Below are 25,215 nucleotides of genomic sequence, written 5' to 3'. Positions count from 1 at the left end.
ATCATTTTTTTTTTAATTTCAAGCAAAATGTTGAATGATACTTGAATTGCCATCCTTGTTAGTTCTTCTCGTAATGCATGTTTTTTATGGGCATTATCTTCTCCTTTACGCTTGGATGCATGGTTAATCCGGTCTTTCACTTGGACAGGTCGTATTTTATGCTCAAATTCCACTCTGTTCTTTTAACTGAATGGCCACATGAAATATTCAGTTGTTCAAGTGAAGTTTGCACATAAATAACATCATTGGGACTTTGGGAGTCTAATCTTTTCTCTCCAATGGACATTGGGCACAGTTTGTGAGGTTGATCAATCTCTCTTTAGACCAGTTTCTGGTTGATTGGACAACCAAATTAGTTATATATATCACGTTGAAATCCTCTTTAAAAACAGAGTTCAACTGTTAGGCATAGTACAACAATATGAGAAGTTTGATTATTCTTTATTTAAGCACTTGTTAATTTTTCTAAGTTTCTCCGTATGATGCAAATTAAGATTGCTTCGCAACATGGATATGCAAATTAAGTGGTTGGGTTTGTACCTTTATCTTGCTTAATATTGGTCGACTAAGAAGTCATTATTTATTTTTATTCTTAATTAATGTGTCAAACATGCACTTATTTTGTTTTGCTTATATTTTTAATTAATAGAGCATTAACTTGTTGCATCTCCCTAAAAGCTAACACAATCCAAAGAAAAGAGGCGTTTAACTTGTATTTGTTTTTATCTCATTCTCATGTTTTTGTATTGGCTTGTTAAGTAATACATCTCTTCCCTTTTGCAGTTGCACTTTTAACACAAATGCCATGAACCTCTCTCTGTATATCTCACCCTCCAGGTCTATTCACTTCACTTCCACAGAGCGATGTCGTTCCTTCCACCACCACCGTCACTACGTTATTTCCCGACGAGTTTCCCCCTCCCCTCCCCGTCGCCGCCATCTGCGCCGTCGCCTCCTTAAAAAGTTCTATCCTAATCTCACCGAAGACACCACCTCTCCTCCACCGTCCGATCAAAACCTCCACTTCATTCTCACTGTTGATGATTTACCTACCAAATCCTTGTATTCAGTCAAGGACCTTCTCGATTCGAAGCTCAGCGAATTCGTCGATTCTAGCCGAGCCGCCATTAAAGACTTGCAAACTCTCATCCGTATAGATAGTAATAACGGCAGAGTTCTGTTCTCCTGCAGAAGGTCCACCGTTCAATTCCTAGGTACTCTAGTAATTACCAGTTTCGTAGTTATTTTCACTCTTAGGGCTATTTTTAAGCTGCTAGTGCTAGGGTTACGAATGAACAGCAACCGAAACAACAACGTTGAATTAGTGTATAAAAGAGACCGTAGTTTGGGTGGAAAAGAAGTACTTGTTGCCAAAAATGAGACGGTTTATAGGAAGAAACCAAATGTGTTGGATAGTGAAGACAGAAACAGCAATTGGGATTGGGGAAGTCGAATTAGGTTTTCGAGGAGGCGACGGAAGAAGAGCTCGGTGGAGAAGTTGCCAAAATGGTGGCCTGTTTCGACTTCCAGTTCGGATCAAGTTGGAGCAGAGAATCAAGAAGAGTATCAGAGAATGGCCAATAGATTGATTCGAGGTAAGTTTATTTCCAGCTAATTGTTAGTTATGTGACTGTTTTTTCCATCTTAATAATCATATTGTTTATATTTTCCAAGTTAAGTGAATGAATCATTTTAATCCATTGAAGAATGGAAGACATGAATTCCTAGTATGATAGATTAATAGTCATATCTAGAAGCTTTAACTAGAACTAGAAATCTTGGCACACTTTCCGTGTATGCATATGGTAGTTGTAAAAGAGTGAGTTTTAATACAAAGGGTCCTTAAATTTGAGAGCATCTATCCTTAAAATAGAAACTTAATTTTTAACGTCTATAAAAACATGAGTACTTTTTATGTAACCATTCTTAAAAAAAACATGAGTACTTTTTGTCTTTGTTAACTTACTGCCTAACGCTGTTAGTTAAAAACTAAAGGACTTGTCATGTGAAGACTAGATCTAGGTCTTCTATCCCCTCTCATTTCTCCTGTCCTTGCCGGTGTAGCCAAAGCTGTCGGTGTAAGGTACGGCATTAATCCATCTTTCACACACAAACAGGTACTTTTGCAGATTCCTTCTCAATGACATGCTCAACGCCTCTCTTCAAAAGGTCTCACTTCCCCAGCAAGAAAAGTAAAACGGATTCTCACGTGAATTTCCACAGAAATTCTCCTATTTGTGTATCTTAATAAGGCAAGAAAGAAAAGGGATATAATCACTTAAGTTTTTCCAGCTGGTTAGAGTTACAACACTTCTCCTTCAAGAGACCCGAAAGACGCGATGCTAGTTTGCAAGAGTGGTTGCCTTTCAAGTGATTGGAATGATGGAACGGATCGGAAAGTAGTCAACTATGTTGTACTCTCTCTGTTTCATTTTATGAGCACAAAGTTTAAGAAAGAAATGTGGCACATGCTAAAAGTGCATTAAGAGCATTTCATTAAGAGTAAAAATGTGCAAGTTTAAAGTTAACAAGTTTCTAAATATAGATTGGTGCCAACAAAGTGGCGTTCCGGTAATTCTTGCTCCATACAATAGGTTTGTATGCATTCTCCAAAAAAGATAGATTTTTTGAGATGATAACAGTTTTATATATTCAAAAGGCACAAAGGTTGTGCTGGCCATAATTACAGGAGGTTGTACCAAAATATACATCTAAAATTTCTACCTATTACAAGGATCCTAGAATATCTATTATAGCTTCTGGATCCTTTGTATAATCCACCTTACTTCAAAAATAAAACAACAACAAAAAGTCCATTTTTGTCTTCTGAATTGAGCTGCTCTCGTCTTCAAAACACCTTGAGTTCCTTTCTTTCCAAATAGACCACCATATGAAATCCCATCTATTCTTCTGAGCTAAGGGACTACTCCCTTTATTCCAGCATGACAACATTTCCTTTGTGTTGTTTGGCATGACCCAGTGTACCCCTGCTAGTGCTAGAAATATATTCCAAACTTGTATTGTCACTGAACAATGTAAGAAAAGGTGATTAATAGTTTCTGCCTCCCTTCCACATAGATGACATCTGGAACAGAGTGGTAGACCCTATCCTCTGTTAAACAAGCCTTTCTAGCTACCAACCAAACAAAACATGCCACTTTAAAAGGAATCTTTACTTTCCAAATATGCTTCTAGGGCCAAAACTCAGTTATAACGTTGGTTTTGAGTGAGCGCTTGATAAGAAGTTTTAACAGAGAAACTACCTGACTTGTGTCCTAGCCACCAGACCTTGTCATCATTCTGAGTGACACCTGTGAATTGGTTGATTGTGTTGTAGAAGTCTGCAATTCTAATGATTTCCCAATCATTCAATAACTTCCTAAGGTGAGATTCCACCCTTGGATAGACCAAACTTCATTGAAGGTGGCCTTCTATTTTTTTTTTGATAAGGTAAATTGTATTAATCAAAAGGGAGAAAAAACTCCCGCATACAAGAAGTATACAAAAAAGTAGAGAATTTATATCAGAACATGATTCTCTACAAATGACGCCCAATCTTCTACACAAGTAGGGGCTATATGTGAGCACCAAAAAACGATCAAAGATAAAAGACTATTCTTAAGATGTGAAAACAGAGACTCAATCCCCTCAAAAACTCTCATATTTCTCTCTCCCCAGACTAACCACATGAGAGCTATCGGGGCGATCTTCCACGCCTTTTGCTTGCTTCTTCTACGGAAACCGGTCCAGCTATTTCCTTTACAGTGTTTGGCATCACCCATTGAACACCAAAACGATTCAGGATTGCCCTCCACAAACCCCAGGACACAGGGCAATGCAGCATAAGATGATCAACTTCTTCCCCTAAACTTTTACACATGTAGCACCAACTAACATGTGTAATTCCTCTCTTTCGCAGATTTTCAGATGTCAAGATCACTCCCCTCGCTGTTAGCCATGCGAAGAAGCACACCTTCGTGGGCGCCTTAGGAATCCAGATCGATGAGTATGGAAAAGTAGCCTTCTCTCTCACCAACATACTTTGGTAAAAGGATTTTACGGTGAACAAGCCATCGCCACGCAATCCCCATCTCCAAGAATCGTAAGATGGATGGGGCATGTCTTGCCCGTATAGCAGTGCCAACAAATTTTGGAGCTCCGCAATCTCCCAATCTTGCATGTTCCTTCTAAAAGAGAGGTCCCATACTATCCCCCTTCATGCTCCTTGCGAATTTGTTGGACCATCAATTCCTTCTGGTTTGAAACTCTGAAGACGTGGGGGAAAGAGACCCTCAGAGTATCCTCTCCACACCACCTGTGATTCCAAAAGCTGATTCTCCTTCCATCTCCCACCCTGTAAGTGATGTTGCCATAGAAAGCTTCCCAGTTCTTCATGATGTTCCTCCACATGCCACACCCGAACGGTGCTGTGATTGCCTTGGTCCTTCAACCCCCTCCCGTGGAATCGTACTTTTCTGCTATGATCTCCCTCCATAGAGCATGCTCATCTATCCTGAATCTCCACAACCACTTCCCCAGCAAAGCTCTGTTGAATACCCTGAGATCTTTGACTCCAAGTCCACCCCACTTCTTTGGGGAAGTGACTGTCTGCCAATTCACTAGATGAAACTTTCTAGTTTTATATATTCATTAACCGGATATATTAAACTTTTCCTCCAGTTTATGTGGAGTCCTGATATCCCTTCAAAAGACTACTCTTAACATCCTTATCCGATCTGTCTCAGCATCACAATGAATGATTACATCATCTGCATAAAGGAGATGAGTGATCTCCAAACTTCCCCCTTGTCTGTTGCTAACCTTGAATCCCCTGATCCAGTTGTTCTGTTGGGCTGTTTGAAATATATTATTCAGTCCTATTATAGCAATAATAAATAGGAAAGGGGATAATTGATCCCCCTGTCTTAGACCCCCCCCGTATGATGGGAAACCTTCTGAAAATCTTGCTGTGCTTATGCAAAATCTGATCCAGTTAATCCACTTTGTACCAAAACCCATCTTCTTCAACATATTTGTCAAGAAGTCCCAATTCACATGATCGAAGGCTTTTTCTATGTCTAGTTTGCACAGGACTCCAGGCTACTTTTCCTTCATTTTAGAATCAACACACTCATTGGCAATAAGAGTAGCATTCATTATTTGTCTTCCTTTGATGAAAGTCATTTGATGTTTGCCAATCAATTTTGAGATCACTGATTTGAGCCTTTCTGACAGGAGTTTGGAGGTGATTTTATATACACCACCTATCAAATTGATTGGCCTGTAGTCCTTTTAACTATTTTGCACCATTTTCTTTGGAATCAAAGCTATGAAGCTAGCATTTAGACTTTTTTTAAAGTATTCCTGATTGTCGAAATTCTGGATGGTTTGCATTATATCTCCCTTGATGATTTCTCAACATTTGGAGTAAAAACCCATACTGAAACCATCAGGCCTTGGACTTTTATCAATAGCTTAAAGTTTAATGCATTCATGTACCTCCTGCTCCTCAAAAGGCCTTTGGAGTCGTTTCTCTTGTTCTGTGATTTCAGGGCCATCAATCATGTTGAAATTTGGTCTCCATGCTTCTGATTCAGTAAAGAGCTGTGGGTAAAACCTGATTATCTCCCCTTTAATTGCAGTTGGATCCTCCAATGTTACACCATTAACCACTAGCTGATCAATATTGTTGTACCTCTTATGTGCATTGGCTGTCCTTTGGAAGAATTTAGTATTCTTGTCTCCTTCTTTCAGCCACAGGGCTCTAGACCTTTGTCTCCAAGCTATCTCTTCTTTTTTTGCAACCTCTTCAAATTCCATGAATAGATTAGTTTTTAACTGTGCTTCCTCTTCATTCAGACTCCTCTTTTCCTGTATTAAATCCAGTTCTGATATTTGATTGAGAATATTGATCTTATTGGACTCAAGGTTCCTATGCTTTGTTAAATTCCACTCCTTAAGCTTCCTTTTCAGAGCTTTTAGTTTACTAGCCAAAATGTAGTCTGGTCTGCCATCCACCTCAAAAGAGTCCCACCAGATCTTCACTTGCTCATTGAAACCCTCAACTCTTAACCACCAGCTTTCGAATTTAAAGTAGGATTTGTTATGGTCCCAATTCCCACATTGCAGTGATAGAGGGAAATGGTCTGAAACAACCCGCTGCAACATGGACTGCTTAACACTCTTGAATTCCTCATCCCATTAAATTGAGATGAGGAATCTGTCAATTTTGGAAGAAGAATCTTGACTGCCCCCAATTCCATGTATGTAGACCTACATTTAGTGGGTGATCCACAAGCTCCATGTCATCTAAGAAATTTGAGAATTCAATCATATCCCTGGTGACCGTAGTGCAGTTCTTCTTTTCTGAGATGAACCTGGGGGTATTAAAATCGCCACATACCACCCAAAGATTTCCACAAAGGCCCCTGGCTGCTCCGATTTCTCTCCACATACCTTGCCTTTCTCTTCTGCTGTTTGGGGCATATACACCTGTTAGATGCCATGAAAAATCTTGAGTCATTGCAATGAAATTACAAGTTAAGGAATTAATTCCAGTGCATGTGACTTCCCCCTTCCAAACTCGACTGCCCCACATCATTAGAATCCCCCTTCTAGTACCACTTGCCGGTAAACATTCATACTTCATCCATCTATTGGCCCAGAGTTGCTTCACATATTCATCTATATCCCCTTCGACCTTAGCTTCTTGTAAACAGTAAATATCAGCTTTCCACATGTGTATCAAACTCTGTAACGTGCTCCTTTTCCCCCTATTGTTTATTCCCCTAACATTCCATAAGATTATATTTATCTTCATGGATCAACAACTGATTGTAGCTTCCCCCTGTTTCTGTCCCCATTGCTTTTGAAATTGACATTAAACTTAACAAGACTTTTGAGTTCCTGTGTACCTTTCCATCTCGGATTTGGAGGAGTCTCTGGCATTGGAGAACTGGGTTGTTATTCTTCCTCCTGCTATAAATTTTCCTGAAAAGAGCAAAAGCCTCTTTTTCGCACCCTTTAAAATCAACTCCAAATTTGTTACTCAATCTAATTATATTGCTATGTACCCAGAGAGTTGCATCCATCTTATCATCTTGTGGTTGGACATTGATTGGCTCTGCATATTCCAACACCCATGGTTGTTCCCTTGTAACTTTAATCAATTGCATATTTGAAGTCTGCTGGTCACTTTGGTGAGGAATCTCTACTTCTTCTATGCTTGTAATCATCATGGAACCACCTTCGATCTGATCTTCGTCTATCTCTGAAGAGTTGAAGTTGAGAGCAAGTTGGATTTGGTTTTCGATGTTTTCTGTGTTGTTCTCCACGGGAATACTCGAACATTCTGCAGATATCTTGTGTGGTGTGTTTGTAATTCAAGAATCATGGGATCTGGTCCATAAATTATGTCCATTGGGCCTTGGATCTCACTTATTATTATAGGATCAATTGGGCCTGGCTGCATTCGGCCCAAAGTAAAATTGTGAATAAGAATAGGATCAGGTATTTGTGGGTTTAAAATATCACGTGCCTCCTCATATATCTTTAATTTGAGATTCTTTGCATCCTTCGATGTGCCCACATGATCTAGGGTTTGGTGAGAAAACCCAGTACTCTCACCCCCCTCTTTATAGAGTCTGCTGACCCTAGACTCTATAGCTGCAACGGTACTTTTATCACCAAACCTATCGCCAACCCCCACTGTTGCCGGAATCTCGCACCAGATCGGAATGGTGTAAATATACCCATCGCTTTCAACCTCCACTACCTTTGGAACATTTTCTCCATCTCCCTTCACTTTGATCCTAGCCCATCTCATATGATTTCGCAAGCTGGTTACTTCTTCTGTTTCAATCCATCCGCCACAAAAGTTTCTGATTTCTTGAAAGACCTTTTGAGACCATAGGTTTAGAGGAAGCCCTAACAGACTAATCCAGACTCAGCTTCTTTTTGTATTTGGCCAACATCTGACTGTAGGAGACCACCAATCAAGACTCATCGTCCACCTTTTTCCAACTCCATTCACCTGTAAGAATATGTTCAGCAGCTTTCCTTGTCGGAAGTTCAAACAGAAAGTAAGAATCATTCATCTCATAGACATTGATTCCGTGTGCCGTCTTCCAGACTGAGGTGACCCATCTCCGGACATCATTGAATGTTGGGGTGTCCTGTAAAGGATTGTTGAATCTACCAATGATACTTCTCCCCAGAATATCTCTGTATGTTGTTTCAGAGCTTCCAGAGATTACGATTCTGGATTTTTGAGTTCTTATCGGCGAGGCTTTAGTCCCTGCTGTTGACCATTTGTTGACCCTGACTCCTTCAATTAAAGGAGAATCGATGGGAGCACAAGAGACATTCTGTATTATCATGTGTGATGCATTTGTGAATCTTTCTATCTTTAATGCTATCTTCCCCAGCCTTCCTCCTCTACATTCTTGACTGATCTGCTTTCTCCTTGTACAGCAATAATGCTGATGTACCTTCCATATTTGTTGTATTTGAGTGTACCATAGAACTGTGCAAAGAGATCTTCTGTTTTTCAACTTTTGACTGACAATGTCTGGACCTTTGATGCCATGTTCAGAACATGTACAATCCACTTCATGACTTTATAACTCAAAGTGACTCTCCTAAACAAATTCCTGCTGCGTTCAACCAAGTCGAACCAGATTTCAGACCTTGAATATGTTCTTGTAATTTCATAGGATTTGAAACCGGAGTTAAAATAAATCTTATCTTCCCCCATAAAGAAACAAAAGAAGTTTTAGGATTAATCACTGATGAATGATTAAAAATAAAACTCTGAAAAGGACGCCGGAAACTTTTAGATCATGCTGGAAAAGAAGTGGTCTTTTCTAGCCTCTAAAAGTGTGCCTGGGAGCTTTTTTTCTTATATTTTTCTAATGTGAAAAAGAAAAGAAAAGGAGGGAGTATTTGGTTATCACGCTAGTCTCATACTTTTTTAAAGATAAAGTAATAATTATATTATTGTTTGGGCACAATAGACAAGAAGTATACCAAAATGTATAAAACCTATAGAAAAATGTCGTTTACTACAAATGACATCCAACCTTCTATACGTCAAGGAACCTCCTGAGTGCACCAAGAGGAAAATAAAAATAAAAGGTTTTTCCTCAATTGTACAATTCACGTATTTGTACAATTGAGGATTGCCATTCACGTATTTGTACAATTGAGGAAAAATAAAAGGTTTCTGATAGGGCTTTATTGAACCTTGAATGGCAATCCTTGTGGTGTTTTTGGGCTTTATCTCCATAACACCAGCTTTCAACCTTGAGCCGAAGGTCTGCATACACACTACTCTCCCCATACCCTAATTGTGAGATTTTACTGGGTTTGTTGTTGTTTGAACACCAGCTTTCCTATTCCTTAAATATTGTTAGGCTGGACCTAGGCAAGTCCAAAAATAGATAAAACCATATTGTATATATTAGCTGCTACTATACAATGTAAAGTAGGTGTTTAGTACATGTAACACCTAATCACTGTTGGTATACTCCTTGTGTTGAGGTGTCATGTGTGAGGCATGCTTCATATAAGGCTATCCATGATCATATTCATAGGCCTTCTCAAGATGCAATTTGCACAAAACACCTGGTACTTTTTGCTTCCTTCCCCAATGGCCCTTCCAACCAGTCCTTGTTATCTTCTCCTATTTGGTTAAACCCCACACCCCCTAGATTAGGCCTCCAATTCGCTTCCTGTTTGAAAAACACTCATAATAGTCTGCAATTGCCACTTTTACTCCCTCTTCCCACTCATGCATTACTCCATTATTATCTATTACTCTATGTAATTCCTCCTCCTATTAGTAATTGCTATAATGTGTAAGAGTTTTGTATTCGAATCCCCTTTTCCCACCACAATGCTTGAAGTTTTTCTCCAACTAGTCTCTTGGGCTAACGCCAAGAGGCTAGCTCCCTCATCAAACTCCCTATTCTCTCTCTCCCGCTCCTCCAACTCCTTCCCCTCCTCTGCCCTTTCTGAATCTCTCATCTCATTCATTGACTGCCTCATCTTCACCTCTACCCTTCCTAGAATCTCCTTGTTCCACACCTCTATATCTTTTTTGGGCAACTTCAACTCCTTTCCAGGCTTGGAAGACGGGCTTCCCACCATTGTAGCTACTGTATCATCCAACCACTCTCATTAAAGTTTGCTCTACTGCTTGTTTGCATGTTCTCAAATCTAAAAGGAGTTCTCGTACTTCTTTCTCTATCCTACGTGATAGGTGAATGATCCGATGTCAACCTCGAAAGGAATCTGTATCACAGTCGGGGCCGACTGCTCCTAGATTGTAGACACTAGAAATGTATCAAGTCTCAATCTAGATGTAGAATCCTCCAACCTTGTCCAAATGAAAGAAGCATTTGTTAAAGGAAGATCAATAAGAAAATGGTTTTCAATAAACGCCGAAAACTCCTTCATTGCCCTTGACTACACCCTACAATTCACTTTCTCTTCTGGGACTGTAATGGTGTTAAAATGCCCTTGTATACATGGGATATTCCACTCCCTCAGAACTGCCGCCATTTCCCCCCAAGACATTACCTTAGACCCCTCCCCTTTAGGACTAGAAACATCCCCAAAACCCCCGCTCAATCCTATTCCTGATATTTCTAAATCGTGCAACTAGTAAAATATTGTTAGATGAAGACTTAGGTCCTGTACAATGTGCATTGATCTTTTGTCTGTGATTGGCATTTGGCAATTCAAGAATAGGTTTGTACGGGTTCGGTTTTATTAATTGAAGAACGATCTTTGTTTTGGACCTATCAAAAAAAGAGAGGAAAGGTCTTTGTTTGAAGGTTCTTTCTTCATCTCATTCTTTTAGTTGGTGGTTTATCAATTGCATTTTTTTGGTATTTAGCAACATCAAAGGTGAATACGTATCTTCTTTCTTTTTCACTCATTTCTCTCTCTCTCTCTCTCTCTCTCTCTCTCTCTCTCTCTCTCTCTCTCTCTCTCTCTCTCCCTATGTGTACGTCTGCCAGTCATCTGTCTTTTTTCTGATCCAGCGAGTTCTCTCATTGGGCACTCATATAGAGTGTTATAAGTTGAATTATTGTGTGGATGAAAGCCTAAAGAACATATCAAGCAGACAATAAGTAGTCGGTCGTGGCTTCTTTAGTTTAGTTACCACATTCTTGAAGCTTTAACTTAAAATGCAGTTTTGCTGTCGCAGGATAGTTATCATATTGAATGGGTTTTAGATTCGCGTGACTTATATGTCATACGTGTAACTATTGCATATTGTGTTTCATATTGGAAGAACATATGATCTTGACGTTTTCAAGCTTCCCCGATAATTGTTAGTTATGGTTTTCCTTTTAAATCACAGTTTACAAATTTGCTTTCCAGCCATCTTGGACAATAGAATGACGGGGAAGGACATTTTGGAGGATGATATAATTCAAGTCAGTATGTTAATGGCTTCTCATTTCCTTTTTCTTACAAAATATGAAATGTTTGCATAGTTGTTTAATTCCTTGATTTTGTTTGGAAGCCCCTTTTTATTTAATGAGTTTGCTGCACCCATATTGCACCAAAACTAAAAAAAGGATATACAACTGAATTTAAGCTTAATTACATTGTCCTTTGTCTTAAGAAACTCTAGCATTTCTTTCCTTCCAAAGCGGCGGAGATGGAATTCCAAAATTTGGAAAAATTTCTAGTCAATCATTTTTTATGCCAAGCTAGGAGGAAATCCAAAGTAGATCTTCGCATGCATCGCGGATAAGATGTTAAAAATGAAGTTCTAGATGTTGGAAGAGACCTTGCGATGAAGGAATAAATGGTTTACATCTTCATTCTCGCAAAGAGAGCATCCGCGCATAATGCATATCCCATCTTTTGAATATTATCAAGATTGAGGCATTTTCCATAAGCTACAATTCCAAGGGAAATATTTGACCTTATAAGGGGCATGGCTCTTTTAGATTGCTTTCCAAGGTTGAGGAGTCGAGCCTTGGGAGGAAATAGTGATGGAGTTATTACAACTTTTAACCGAGAAAAGTTCGTTAGCGTGGGGTTTCCAGAATATGTTGCCAGGGATGGGAGTAAGAGGGGAGGGCATTATCAACTGCATGTAGTCCTTGTGTCCCCACTCATTGAAGTTTCTTCTTAGAAGAATGGACCATCCTTCAGGAAAGAAAATTATAATAATGAAGTAAGACCAACGTCAAAAGGTTTTTGTCAAAGCCACACTAAACAATCTTTTTGGTTCTTTTGTTTTCTTTTCTTCTTAACCTTTTTGAATGCCACTCTTCTTGTTCCTTCTTTGTGTAGTAAGAGAGGAGGGGCATTATCAACTGCCTGTAGTCCTTGAGTCCCCACTCATTGAGGTTTCTTCTTAGAGGAATGGACCACCCTTCAGGAAAAAAAATTATAATAATGAAGTAAGACCAACGTCAAAAGGTTTTTGTCAAAGCCACACTAAACAATTTTTTGGTTGTTCAGTTTTCTTTTCTTCTTAAACTTTTTGAATGCTACACTTGCTTCTCCTTCTCTGTGTAGTAAGACTGATAACATGTTTTTAAAATTTTTGATAGGACCTGTGGGTAACATTGGAAGATGCTTAACACTTGTAAAGAACGATACAAAGAGATGTTGGGAATAAATTGCTTGATTTGCACTCAAGCATGTTGGGGTTGATGTAGTAATTCTAAAAAGGAAAGGAAAGTAATTCCTATTCCTATTCGCACCATAATTAGGATGCCAAATCTTTCCTATAGGTATACAAGGAATGGGCTCGTGCAATATTAGTTTCCTAGTTTTTAATACTCCCCCTTAAGTTAGAGCATGCAATACCAAAAATATACTCTATTATGGAGCAACAAAATGATTTTGTAAGAATATGTGCTAATTGATCATTCGAGTTGGCGAAACCTGTCACAATGCACCCCGGTTCGATCTTTTGTCGAATAAAATGACAATCAACTTCTATATGCATCATTCTTTCGTGAAAACTAGATTTGAAGTAATGTGTATTGCATATCTTTATTCCGTGGGTGCATTTCCACCACACCTCAACTCTTAGGGAAGTTGTTTTAGCCGTATAAACTCACATGTAGCTAAAACCATTACTTAGTATTCTGCCTATGTGCTTGATCTAGCTAATACATCTTGCCTTTTGCTTTTCCAAGATATTACATTTCCTCCATTTAAAACGTAGTACCATGATGTGGACCATATGTATGAAGGATATCCTGCGCAGTCTACATCAGAATAGCCAATCATACAAGAGACCTTGCTTTGGTGAAACTTTGATATATCGGAATATATGAATGACTGCATCTCAATGATTGTCACATGTAATTTGGAGAAATTGCTAAACTCACTAACAACAAATGAAATGTCTGGTCGTGTGATCATAAGATTATTGAGATGCCAACTAGTCTGTGATAACGACTTAGATTCATCAAAAGCTCCCGTATCCTGGAACAATTGTAACGTTCGAGTCCATAGGAGTATCAACAGGTTTGCAATTTAACATGCTAGTTTCTTCTAATATGTGCAGAATGTATTTCTTCTATGAAATGAAAATTCAACTACTGGATTGCACCACCTCAATGCCTAGGAATTAGTTAGTTTATCCCATAGTTGAATTGTTGAATTTTCATTTCATAGAGAAAATATGCTTTGGACATTGGTTCACTGCCAACTTGCTGCTTAACATGAATAATGCCTTCATAATCAGCACCTGTTATAACAATATCATCCACATAAATAACCAAGAGTATATGCTTGTCATTATGAAAACGTTTATAAAGTATGGAGTGATCAGCTTCACTTCGAAGCATGCCAAATGGTGGACAACAATGTAAAATGACCGAACCATAACCTTGGTGATTGCTTAAGTCCATAAAGAGATCGACAATACTAATCCAAACTTCCCTGTGCAACAAATCCTGGTGGTTACTCCATGTAGACCTTAACAAATTCGGCATGAAGGCATGCATTATTGATATCCAACTCATGAGGGGGCCAAGGAAACATGGCTGCCACAAAAATAAGGAGGCGAACAGATGCAATCTACACTATTGGAGAAAAAGTATCACCAAAATTAAGACCATAAATCTGAGTACATCCCTTGGCTACTAGTCTAGCTTTCAGACAAACAACCTTTCAATCGGCACCCACCTTGATATTAGACACCCCGAGACATCCAATTGTTGTTTCGACTGATGGTAAATAAACTATCTCCTAAGTACCATTGTCATGAAGAACAATTATTTTCTCAATCATAGAATGATAAAATGGATTGCTTGATTATTCGCTCAAGCTTGTTGGGATTTATACCGTGTTTACTAGTAATCCTAACAAGGAAAGGAAAGTAATCCTAGTAATTTCTATTCCTATTTACTCAATAATAGGGATTCTAAACCTTCTTATATTTACAAAATGAGCTCTTGCCCTATTAATAATTTCCTAATCTTAACAACCCAGAATTGCTTGTTATGGTAAATGATAGGGAAGCTAGGGTGATAAGTTATTTAAGAAGGGATGGCCAGGATGATATGGCGGAGACATATGGCTTATACTTTTAATTGTGAAATTATTCATTTGGAGTTCCTTGAAGAGGATGCAAGGGAGGGTGTGTGTGGAAGAATACTGGGAACATGAAGGCACCAACGAGAGTAGATATTTCCTAGTATAGTGGATTAAGTAACAACGAGTTGGAGATTAAGAGATTAATAGAGAAAGAAAAGCATGTCATTTTGTCCATAATGAAATGGTTGTGGAGATATGGGCAAAATGAGAAAGGATATTGGAATTGTCATAGGTGCCAAATATGGAGCTCAGAATAATTGGTTTACCAGGAAATGCACAACTTCTCATGGGGTACGGGTTTGGAAATGAATTTTTCCAGACTATTTCATTCAAAGTTGGTATAGTCTTCACGTTAGATTTTGGGAGGACAGGTGGCTTGGCAACATAATACTAAAGGAGTTTTATCCATGTTTATATAAGATAGCCAGCAACCAAAAGGGAGGGCAACAACTGGAATCCTTTATTCATAAGGAACTTCCAGGACTGGGAAATCGATGATCTTCTTACACTCCTAGAAATTCTGGGTGGCTGGAGTACTCTAGAGCACCAATATGACAAATAAAATCATTTGGCCAACCTTCTAAAATCTACTTATTTTGAGAAGTGCTTTACAAAAAACTACTTTTGGTGAGAAGCAGTTTGTGTTTTGCTAATCAATTTGAAAAGCACTTTTGAGCAGCAATTAGTGTTTGTCCAAGCTTTTAAAAAGTGCTTGTAAGTGTATTTTTCTCAAAATTGCTTCTAGGGAGAAGCTACTTTTTTCTTTTCAAAAATTGCTTCTGCTTCTATTCAGAAGCACTTTTTTTCCTTCAAAAGGCTTGGCCAAACACCTTAACTTTGGGGAGGAAAAGCACTTTTTGCGAAGAAAAAGGTTTGGCCAAACATGCTAAAAATCATGTGGGGGAGTTGTAAGGAACGAAAGTTCACTGTCAAAGATAGCTACAACCGCTTATGCTCACAAAATGGTATGCTAGTGGACTGGCTTTGGAAACACGTTTTGAGACCAGACAACCACAAAAGTGGCATGTTTCACATGGACCCGTGTTTTTGAGAGCGAGAAGCGCAAAAAAGCGACAGGGGCTCGCTTCACTTCAAAAGCGAAGCGCACGCTTCATTGAAGTGAAGCGCAGTTCTTATATATATACTAGTTTCAGTGTACGTGCGTTGCACGTGTTAGCTAAGCTTATTAATAAAATAAATTGTATATCTTAAGAATGAATTTTATAATAGCAATTGACGTCAAATAAATGTGACATTTATTTAAATGGAATGGAAATGAGTGTTAACGTGTATTCAAAATAATTGAATAATTTATAATTCAAACTGAACAACTTATTATCCTCCAAATCACATAATTTGCAGTATTTTCATAAGTTAAAGTTTCTTGAGAAGTCTTTTCAATATGCAGTCCACAATATCCTTGTTTACTTACTCTTTGGTCAAAGAGCTTTCTCCAATCAACTAAACTGAACAAAGTACTAAGAAAAAAAACTTACAAATTCAAAATTTAGTTTGAAATTTGAAACAAAGTACCACCTTGTTTGAGACCAAGATAGATAATCATGACGCTTAAAAAACAAGGCAATTTTATCTCACTTCTTATCAATTCCGATTCAACCCGCAGCAAAACAGTCGTTGCTTTCGTGGGATGCTCGTTTTCGATAAGGAATTGAAGAATCAAAAACAACTTTTTTTGGGAATCGGGCGAGATGATATGTTGAAATAAAATAAAATAAATAATATGTTAAAATTGAACAAAAATTAAACAATTAAATAGAAAGAAAGAGGGATTTATTTTTATGAGGTAAACAAATTATTTATTAGAGGGAGAGCTTTCTCCAATAAGGTAAACTGAACAAAGTATTAAGAAAAAAATTTAACTTCTGAATTCAAAATATGATGTGAATTTTGAAATAAAGTACCACCTTGTCTAAGACCAAGATAAATAATCATAACGTTTTAAAAATGAGGCAATCTTCCCTCTTTTTTTTTTATTCCCTTCCCCTTTTATTTCCTTTTTATCCCCCTTTGTTTGAGCTATTGCTCCTTTGGTGACTCGAACCACGACCTTGAGGTTGTAGTTGAGAAGTACTGATCATCTGAGCAACCCCCTCTTGTCGACAATCTTACTTCACTTCTTATCAATTCCGATTGAACCCTCAAGAAGCGACCGTTGCTTTTGTGGAATGCTTGTCTTCAATATAGAACTGGCTAATCAAAACCATCTTTTTTGGGGGGGAATTGAGCACGATGATATGCTGAGATAATATAAAATAAATAATATGTTACAATTGAACAAAAATTAAAAACTTAAATAGAAATAAAGAGAGAATTATTTTTATTAGATAATTATTTACTTGACAAATGAAATTGATAAGTTTTTGATTGGATGTGGGGACGCCAATTGCCAACTTCTATTCTTAAATAGCACATGCAATATAAATAACACAGTCAATTCTACTTGATCAGGCAATAGTAATTATAGTTACAAAATATAGGATAAAATTACTCTTGAATTATGAAGATGTTTAATTAATATGAGTTAAAATGTTTAATCACTTTTTTTTTAATATATTTTGGAATGCAATAATTCAAACAATGTGTACAAATTTTATAAATAAGCCAATTTTAAATTGTAATCATATATGAGACATCGTATACAAAAATCACAATCGAAAATATTTTGATTTGTAATTGTTTTTGAAGGATACACTAAAAACAATGAAAATACATCACTTCAAAAATAGCTTAAAGGTTAAAAAATTTACCTCAAATCACTCGCAATTTCGTGTTGCCAACATCAAGTATTTAAGAATGTGGAATAGAGTCTTGTTTATCAAAGTGTTCAATTTCTCCAAATTGGCTTTCTATCCGGCAATTTTGGTAAAATAATACTAAACCTAAAGTGACACCAATTGCAGACAATTTTGGTAAAAGAATTCTAAACGTGAAGTAACATTAGTTGTTGGTGAAACCAACCTTTTTAACACTATAGAATTTGCCGTGCGTAAATTTAGAATATTTATGCTTCAAATTGTTTGTATTGTCCTAGATCCTTTTAGAAAGAACTTTAGTTAGTGGAATAACTCGCTATGTTGGCTGAATATACTCATAGAGTAAGAGAAGGATTCAGTAGTAAATTTGGTAAAATATACGTAAAGTAATATTAACTGCTGGACAATTTTGTAAACGAATCTTAAATACAAAAAGCGACATTAATTGTTGGGATCTTCTTAATATTATATTTCGACACTTTTCGTTTTTTAAATAGATAAAAAAGTTATTTTTACTTATAATTATAATTTTATCCAATATAAAAGCCACTTACGAAGGGTAAAAAAGACGAACAATATTTTGCTAAGGTTTTCGTGCTTTTAATATAATATAGATAATAATTAATTTTATAAACTGAAATACACATTAAAAAAATAAAATAAACTGAAAATAATTAATTTTATAAACTGAAATACACATTAAAAAAATCAAATAAACTGAAAATATAACATATATATATATATATATATATATCAAATAAACTGAAAAATATAACATATATAGATAATAATTAATTTTATAAACTAAAATACATATTAAAATTAATAAATAAGAAGAATAAAAGGGGGGAAAAAACCAGCGCCTGCCCTAGCTGTGCGCTGGAGGAGAAAAACTGAAAAAGGCAAGAGAGAAGAAGAAGAAGAAGAAGAAGAAGAAAAATTACCTGCTAACGTTGGGAAGGAGAAAGAATGGTCTTTTCACTTTGGGTTTGTTTTGTATAATAAAAACAAAGACCCAAACTTTTTTTTTTAAAAATGACCCCTCTGAACAGAAGCGAGCACTTCTACGCTTCGCGTTTTCTTGGCTGATGCAATCGCTTCTGATGGTCGGGTCGCCTCAGTTAGGAAAAAGCGACTCTGAGAATGTTAATCACTTATTTTTACATATGCTATTTGGAATTTCTTCTCAAATTTTGGTCTGCAATGGGTCATGCCTCATTCTATCAAGGAGCTTTTGTTAGCTGGTATTTTTCAAGAGTTGACAAAACCATCAAAAGAATTTGGAGAATGATAGCTGCAGTAAATTTGTGGTACTTATGCAAAGAAAGGAATCACAATTGTTTTGATAGAATCTCAACTCCAACCTACCCTCTGAAAGCTAGATGCTTAGTTAATTTATTCGGATGAACTTTTCATAATCCCGTAAATAGTGTTGATAATTTTTTGGATATTGTTAGCTCGCTGATTCTAGCATAGATATGGCTTGGAACTAGCTTTTTATTGTTTACAGTTTTTTGATATGCTAGCTCCTTGTAGGTTTTTTTATTGGAGCTAGCTTTTGATTCCTTTTGTAATTCTGCATCTTCTTGATGCCTTTTCTAATGCAATTTACTTCATAAAAAACATTAATTTTTTTTGGGGGGATTATTTGGAATGGTGAGACGTATGTAAAGCACAAACAATTTTTTTACCGTATATACTTTTTTGCTTAGAGAAAATCCAGTGCTGGTACATAATTTTGACATTTGAGAAATGACGAGTAACCATGTCTCGAACTTGTACATAATTTTGACATTTCTTTTTGTGATAATAACAAAAGATTCTTATGAAAAATCTTGTGGTAAATATGGACAAGAAATGTGATTCATCAACAATGGAAAAAAGATACAAAGAAACAAGATGGAGGTTTCGGAAAACTTGTTTTTTCCCTCCTTTTTCTTTTATCCTTCAACTTGTAGTTTGTGAGTAGATTTTCCTTCTGTCCTTGGATTACTGGGAGAGTGGATCGGGGGGCAGCAGCTAGTGGATACAGTTTTATTGATTGTTAGAGAATGTGGATCTTTAAGCTAGACTTAAGGTTTCAGTTTAGAGGGTGTTTGGATTGGCTTAAAAGCTAGTCAAACCAAAAAGCATAGACTCATTTTGGTATTTGGCAAACACAAAAAGTGATTTTAAACCAAAACTTTCGAAAACAAGCCAAAAGCTATAAGTTGGAGAACTTATGGCTTTTTTGCTTAAAAGATAGATGAGTTTGGCCTAGTAATTTACATTACTATCCCTTATATGTGTTTATATAATCCTCACAGTACCCTCCCTAATTGAAAGTTCAAATCCCATTTTCTTTCTTTTCTTCCTCCATCTAGTTGCTAACAAAAACGTTTGGCTATTAATCTATGCTTCTTGTTTGCATTAGAATATTCTCTTTTGTAGACACTACTTCAGATCTGATCTTGCTTCATTATTAAAGCCGCTCACATCGTTATTTCGAGACAGGATCTTTATCAAATGAAATAGATAACATATAAATTTCTGAGAAGAGAATCTTCTTTCTGGAATTAGAAAGTATAGACATCGAAATTTTAATGGATCAAGCCTATAAGATAGTTGGGCTAAAACCTACATTCAAGACACTACTCTTGAAATTTTAGGAGTCTATTAGGGATGCTTGGAGGCTACTCTACCAATACCCTAACTTGGAGGCTACCTACCCTAACTCTAGGTCATTCCTGTAAAAAGGATTACATATTCCTTTAAAAAAATGATCTAAAAAATGGAGATCATCTCAATATCCCGTAAACTATTGGGATACTCACAGAGAGACCAAGATGTAGCCAGGCGCTTCTTGATAATAAAATACTTCAAGAAGAAGATCCACATAATGCTCGACCTTCATGGAGATCAAATACATCTCAGGAAGGTCCGCATCATCCTAAGTTTGAGAAATACGATGATTCAGCCCTCGAATCACGGAGAACAATTTGGAGGAAGAATCAAGGGAGAAACATAATTGTACTCACAATTGATTAATAAAATTACTTTATTCTTTTGTGATTGTAGTTATTTTTCGTATGTCAAAATTTCGTTGCAAACAGAAAGAAGAGGTCCTAATTTCATGTAATACTGCCACGAGATAAAACTATGTGAAAACGTGTAAAATAATTGATAATTAGTAGCTTAATTTAATGGTGTAAAAAATTAGAAATTGTTGATATATAAAACTTAACTACAGATTTATAGTATAAAGTGAATTGAGATCCAACTTTCTGTTACTTTAAAATTAAAAAGGTTGCAATAATAAGCTCATATTTCAATCATTTTAGCAGAAAAATACTTATCAGTATTCTTTTTCACCAAACACATCGATTGTTAAGCTTAGCACTTTCAGTCAAACACAACACACGTAACTGCTTACTCATAAATTCAGCTAACACTTGGAAAATGCTTTCAGCACTTGGTGCTTCAAAGCTACTTAAATTCAGCTAACCAAATGGGCTCTTAGTCTTTGTCAATTTCAAGACTTTGACAATTCAAAATAGTGATCTAGGAACAGTTCTATTTTCTTTTGGTGGAGGTACATGTTAGATAGCCTTCTTTATTTAGAAGGCATAGGGCAAGACAGAAAGGTTATTAGGTGGGATGGCTTACCTTTATAATATTGTCCTTGCAGATGTCCATGTTCTTTCAAACTTAAAATTTTAGTGGAACTACATGTTAGATAGCCTTTTTATTTTAGATGGAACTGTCTCATTTCCACTTTCCTTGTTGACAAAGTTTTTACTTTTTAATAATTTATAAGCTATGCTCCAATTTGTGCTAACATGCTGGTCCATTTGTAGTTACGATGTATAGGGAGGGTATCAGGCGTGAAAGTTTCATTTGATACTGAGAATGCACGGGATACCCTTTATCGTGTGGCAATCGACTTTGTTCTTAATTACTGTGAAAGGTAGCTCGCTTAGCTCGACGCTTGATTACTCAATGCCCTGCTTTTTCATCCTTTTTACCCTCATATAGCTGCTGCTTCTTTGCTCTTCTGCAGCACTGCAAATCAGTCAGCTTTTGTTCTAATTGGTGGTGAAGAAGCACAAAACTTCATTGCTGGGCTTGCTGATAATGTTGGACTTGAGAATACTCGGGCTGCAAGAATGGTTTCTGCAGCTGTTGCTGCACGCACTAGGTCAAAGTTCTTGCAAGCTTGGGTAAGTTTTTCTTCCACGTGGAATTAAATTCATTTGTGCCCTTGGACTTCTTGAAGCAGGCTATGTTATTAAAATCCTTAATCTTTCCATAAAGTTGTCCTGCATAAATCTACTTTTGATAAAGCTATCGGTTCTTCTTCAACTATGGTTGGGAGAATTTGGAAGCTGAGGAGGAGAATTAAATGGATATCTCTTAAAACCTAATCGGTCAGCAAACCCTCCTAATTACCAATTTCCAACCTCCTCTTCAAGTTCTAGGCTTGACAAGAAAGGAGATTTACAATTAACCCAAGAACAATTGTTTTTGGTAAGTTAACCCAAGAGCATTTTTTATCATTCTCCTCCCTCTTTCCTTTCTCATCCCCGGAACACTCATAACCAAGACTAGTTGGTACAACGTTTGTGCATGGGATAAGCCCCTATGTTATTGAAATGGCTAGTAAAATGAAAGGGAGCTAGCAAATAAACAGTTGCTAATCAATGCCATACTTCCTCTTTTACCTTTAATAAGGGAAGAAATTAAGCCTTGCTTAAAAATAGAAACCTCTATGATGAGATAATAAAACATCAGTTTTGAAGCCCTGTTGTATAATATGTAAAGGTAGGAAACTAAACAACTACTGTAGTTTCTTCTAATTCCAACCAATCCATCAACTGCCGCTGGTATGTTGAATGTATCGGCATGTGAACTTCAGTACATCTGGTTTTGGATTTGGTGATTGAGAGAATTATTGTCTTACAAAAGAAGAAAGCTTGTCTTCCATCTTTGCTTTTCTTCTAAAATAAGCAGTTGGCATGATGAACTAATTGATGGTCATAAATATAATATATTTTTCTTGTATTGATGCTACTAGAATCTTTTTATTTTCAGGCCTTGGAAATACAAGGAAAGCATTCTGAAGCTGCGATGGAACTGTTTAAAATATGTGTAATTCACCAGATATTTCCTCCTGAAGAGTTCTCGGTTCGTCTTCTCTTCATTTTGTACTTCGGTTATGTTCGTGTGGTTTATGCTCTGCTTGTGTAATTCTCATGGTGTGTGTTGTTTTAATTCTTTAAAAAGTGCCTCGGCATTGATAGTTGATTAGAAACACACAAATCCAGGAAAACTAATTGATAAATTTATTCTTGATCCCAATGCCTGATGGTATAATTTACTATATGAAAAAAAGAAGAAAATCAGCTATCAATGATCCTAGCTAGATTATTCACTCTATGTAGTGATCGTTTCAAGCAGTGTTTTAAATGGCCGATGCACTTTGCACTGTAGTGTAGGGCCATTTCATGCTATTTGTTGTTTTATTGGCATGTTTCTACAGCCTGAGATGGAGATGGTGGCTCGTGGACTTGAGAAACACTTAAAAGTAGATCAGAGGGAATTCCTAATGAACACTCTTCTACGTGTGTGCGGTGATCAGAGCAGGAGAAGTGTGGCTGAAGCTCTGGGCCTGGTATGCCTAGTTTGTTGCTTCTATTCTCTATCTGGTAAATCTAGAATTTGTTGCTCATTGATATTGGGCTTCTATTTGAGTGACATTTCCAATTGTAGCGGCAATTTCTTGTTGGGAAGTGGAGACTCCTGTCAAATTTCTACCTATTCTTTGTGCTTTGAGAGAGAATTCTGCCTTCAGCCTTGTAAAGTAGATCTGAACAAGCAGTGTGGAGAAGGCATCAATTCTCTATCCTCAGTTTTGTGCACAGTGCCCTTTTACACTTCAAGGAAATTTACCTGCTCTAATCTGGGCCTGTCTCTTTTCAAAAATAATTTTATACTCTCTTCTGTCCTCTCCTTGAGCAAAATATGGAAGTTATTTCATCCCAAGTGTCTCTGTGTTTTTGTGCGCGTAACTAGTAGGAGTAGGAAAAGAGTTCAATTCTGGATGAACTTAGTGTCATGTGGCGTGGCTGGTGGGTTTTTATTCTTAACCCTGGTCTTCCTCTATTAATTGTAGTCATCTACCCTGGTTGTTAGCTGTGTTATAAAACCCTAGGAGGAGATTTTCTAGTTACTTAAAGATAGTGATTAGTTAGAAAATTATCCAACTGATATGTTTACTTGGGGTGTGTTTGATAAGTAGTTTTCTTACTTATATTTTGGCGTTTGGTTAGTAAGCAGGGAATATTGTCCCAAGAGCATTTATATATAATCTAGGAAAAGAATATGGAGGTGGGGGTTGGAGAGGGGTTGAAGTAGGGGTGACTGTGGGGGCTTTGGGGGGACCTAAGGGGTTGGGTGGTGGGCAGGGGGGGGAGGGAGGGTTAAAACCATCTGTTGGATAGTTTCAGGAAATGTTTTCCCTCTTGCTCTTGAAGTAATTTTTCGGAAATTAGAGGAAAATGTGTTCATAAGGAAATGTTTTCCAAAACATTTAAGCCAAGCTAACATGGGGAAATTGGAAAACATTTTTCCGAAATGTTTCCAACCTCACTTTTTTCGGAAGAGAAAAACCAAACAAATGTCAGGCTTTGGTAGAGGCTCTTAGTTAAAGTCTGTCCCCATGTTCTATACCTCCCTTCTGTCTCTTCTAATCCTTTTTTTTGGTGGACTTCCAGAAAATATTTCCTCGAGGCTAAACTGATGAGTTTCTAAAATTGCAAAATTCAAAGAAGAAAAGACTGAAACTTTTTTGCAAATACGAAGGTTTAAGAAATGGGAAACTATAAAGGGACTGAAGATTCCGTTATCACTCGAGTTAGAACTCCAAAGAGCTATGGAACCTTTAAGATGGCTTTATGCTAGTGACTTGGTTGTTTCGTTGGAGCAGTGTTCCTTGTTGTGTGATTACTCCCATCCCCATTTCCTGTTTTCTTTTTGTTCCTTTCAAACCCAATAACACACAGCGGAAGAGTTCCTAAAGGCTCTAAGAAATTCTTATTCAACACAAATTTCACTCTCGCCTCTTCAACCTCTGGCAAGTTGCTTTATTTTTCACACTTTCCAAAGTGAGCAGCGTGAAGAGGTATCTTGAACCATGGGTATCAAAACCTGTTGGATCTTCTCTTGAGACTTCAGAACAGGAACAGTCTGGGTTGCTGGTCCTGACTGTGCAATGCTTATCTCCTAGGTTATCTGCTGCTATTATTGCTTGAGTTAACCTTTAAAATAGAATAATAACAACAACAACAACATACCCAGTAATATCCCACACTGTGGGGTCTGGGGAGGGTTACCCCTACCTTGTGAGGATAGAGAGGTTGTTTCCAATAGACCCTTTAAAATAGAATATGGTTCTTATTACCTTCATAGTATTGAATGACTTATTATTACATTTGTTTCCTTCATAAATGCGTTTTGATATTGCTGTTTACCCTTTATCTGTTGGTTTTTCGCTATGTGCTCTTTATATACTTCTTGATGATTTGTTTTCCACTTCTCTTCTGCAGATGTACTCGGAGGGTAACATCGTTCATCAACAAGAAAACAAGTACACGTAAATCACTAATTTAAATTTGCACTATTGTTGCGTACATGAAATGATTTTTAAAGATGATGAATGATGTTTTAATACTCTGAAGGACTTTGGTCAACAACTAGTACTAGTACTGTATGCAACAACCTTCCAGAATATTTCAAGTGGATTATCAAATTTATCATGTAAAAGGTTATGTTAACTGCTAGAAGAAAGGGAAAATGTGTATATTACACTCTACTCACTTCA

The 25,215-nt window shown here is 37.0% G+C and overlaps 1 protein-coding gene across 1 annotated transcript; it reads left to right on the top strand.

Annotated features, from left to right (window-relative positions):
* The first annotated feature begins 681 nt into the window (after positions 1-681).
* LOC107816749 (uncharacterized) lies at positions 682-25,142 on the top strand. The gene is made up of 7 exons (XM_075229137.1): positions 682-1,595; positions 11,392-11,447; positions 21,194-21,303; positions 21,397-21,556; positions 22,428-22,520; positions 22,876-23,007; positions 24,941-25,142. Exons 1-7 carry the CDS (start codon positions 806-808, stop codon positions 24,989-24,991), a joined length of 1,392 nt encoding a protein of 463 aa, XP_075085238.1. The 5' UTR covers positions 682-805; the 3' UTR covers positions 24,992-25,142.
* Positions 25,143-25,215: the final 73 nt, after the last annotated feature.

This window comes from Nicotiana tabacum, chromosome 14 (genome assembly GCF_000715075.1).
Source record: "Nicotiana tabacum cultivar K326 chromosome 14, ASM71507v2, whole genome shotgun sequence".
NCBI classification, from domain to species: domain Eukaryota; kingdom Viridiplantae; phylum Streptophyta; class Magnoliopsida; order Solanales; family Solanaceae; genus Nicotiana; species Nicotiana tabacum.
This window is presented reverse-complemented; position numbering and strand designations above follow the sequence as displayed.

Bases quoted from the DNA above. Each gene is read 5' to 3' on its own strand.
- LOC107816749 (XM_075229137.1), top strand. From the start codon at position 806: ATGAACCTCTCTCTGTATATCTCACCCTCCAGGTCTATTCACTTCACT. The intron at 1,596-11,391 runs GTAAGTTTATTT...TTTGCTTTCCAG, and splicing joins GGCCAATAGATTGATTCGAG to CCATCTTGGACAATAGAATG. The intron at 22,521-22,875 runs GTTCGTCTTCTC...ATGTTTCTACAG, and splicing joins TTCCTCCTGAAGAGTTCTCG to CCTGAGATGGAGATGGTGGC.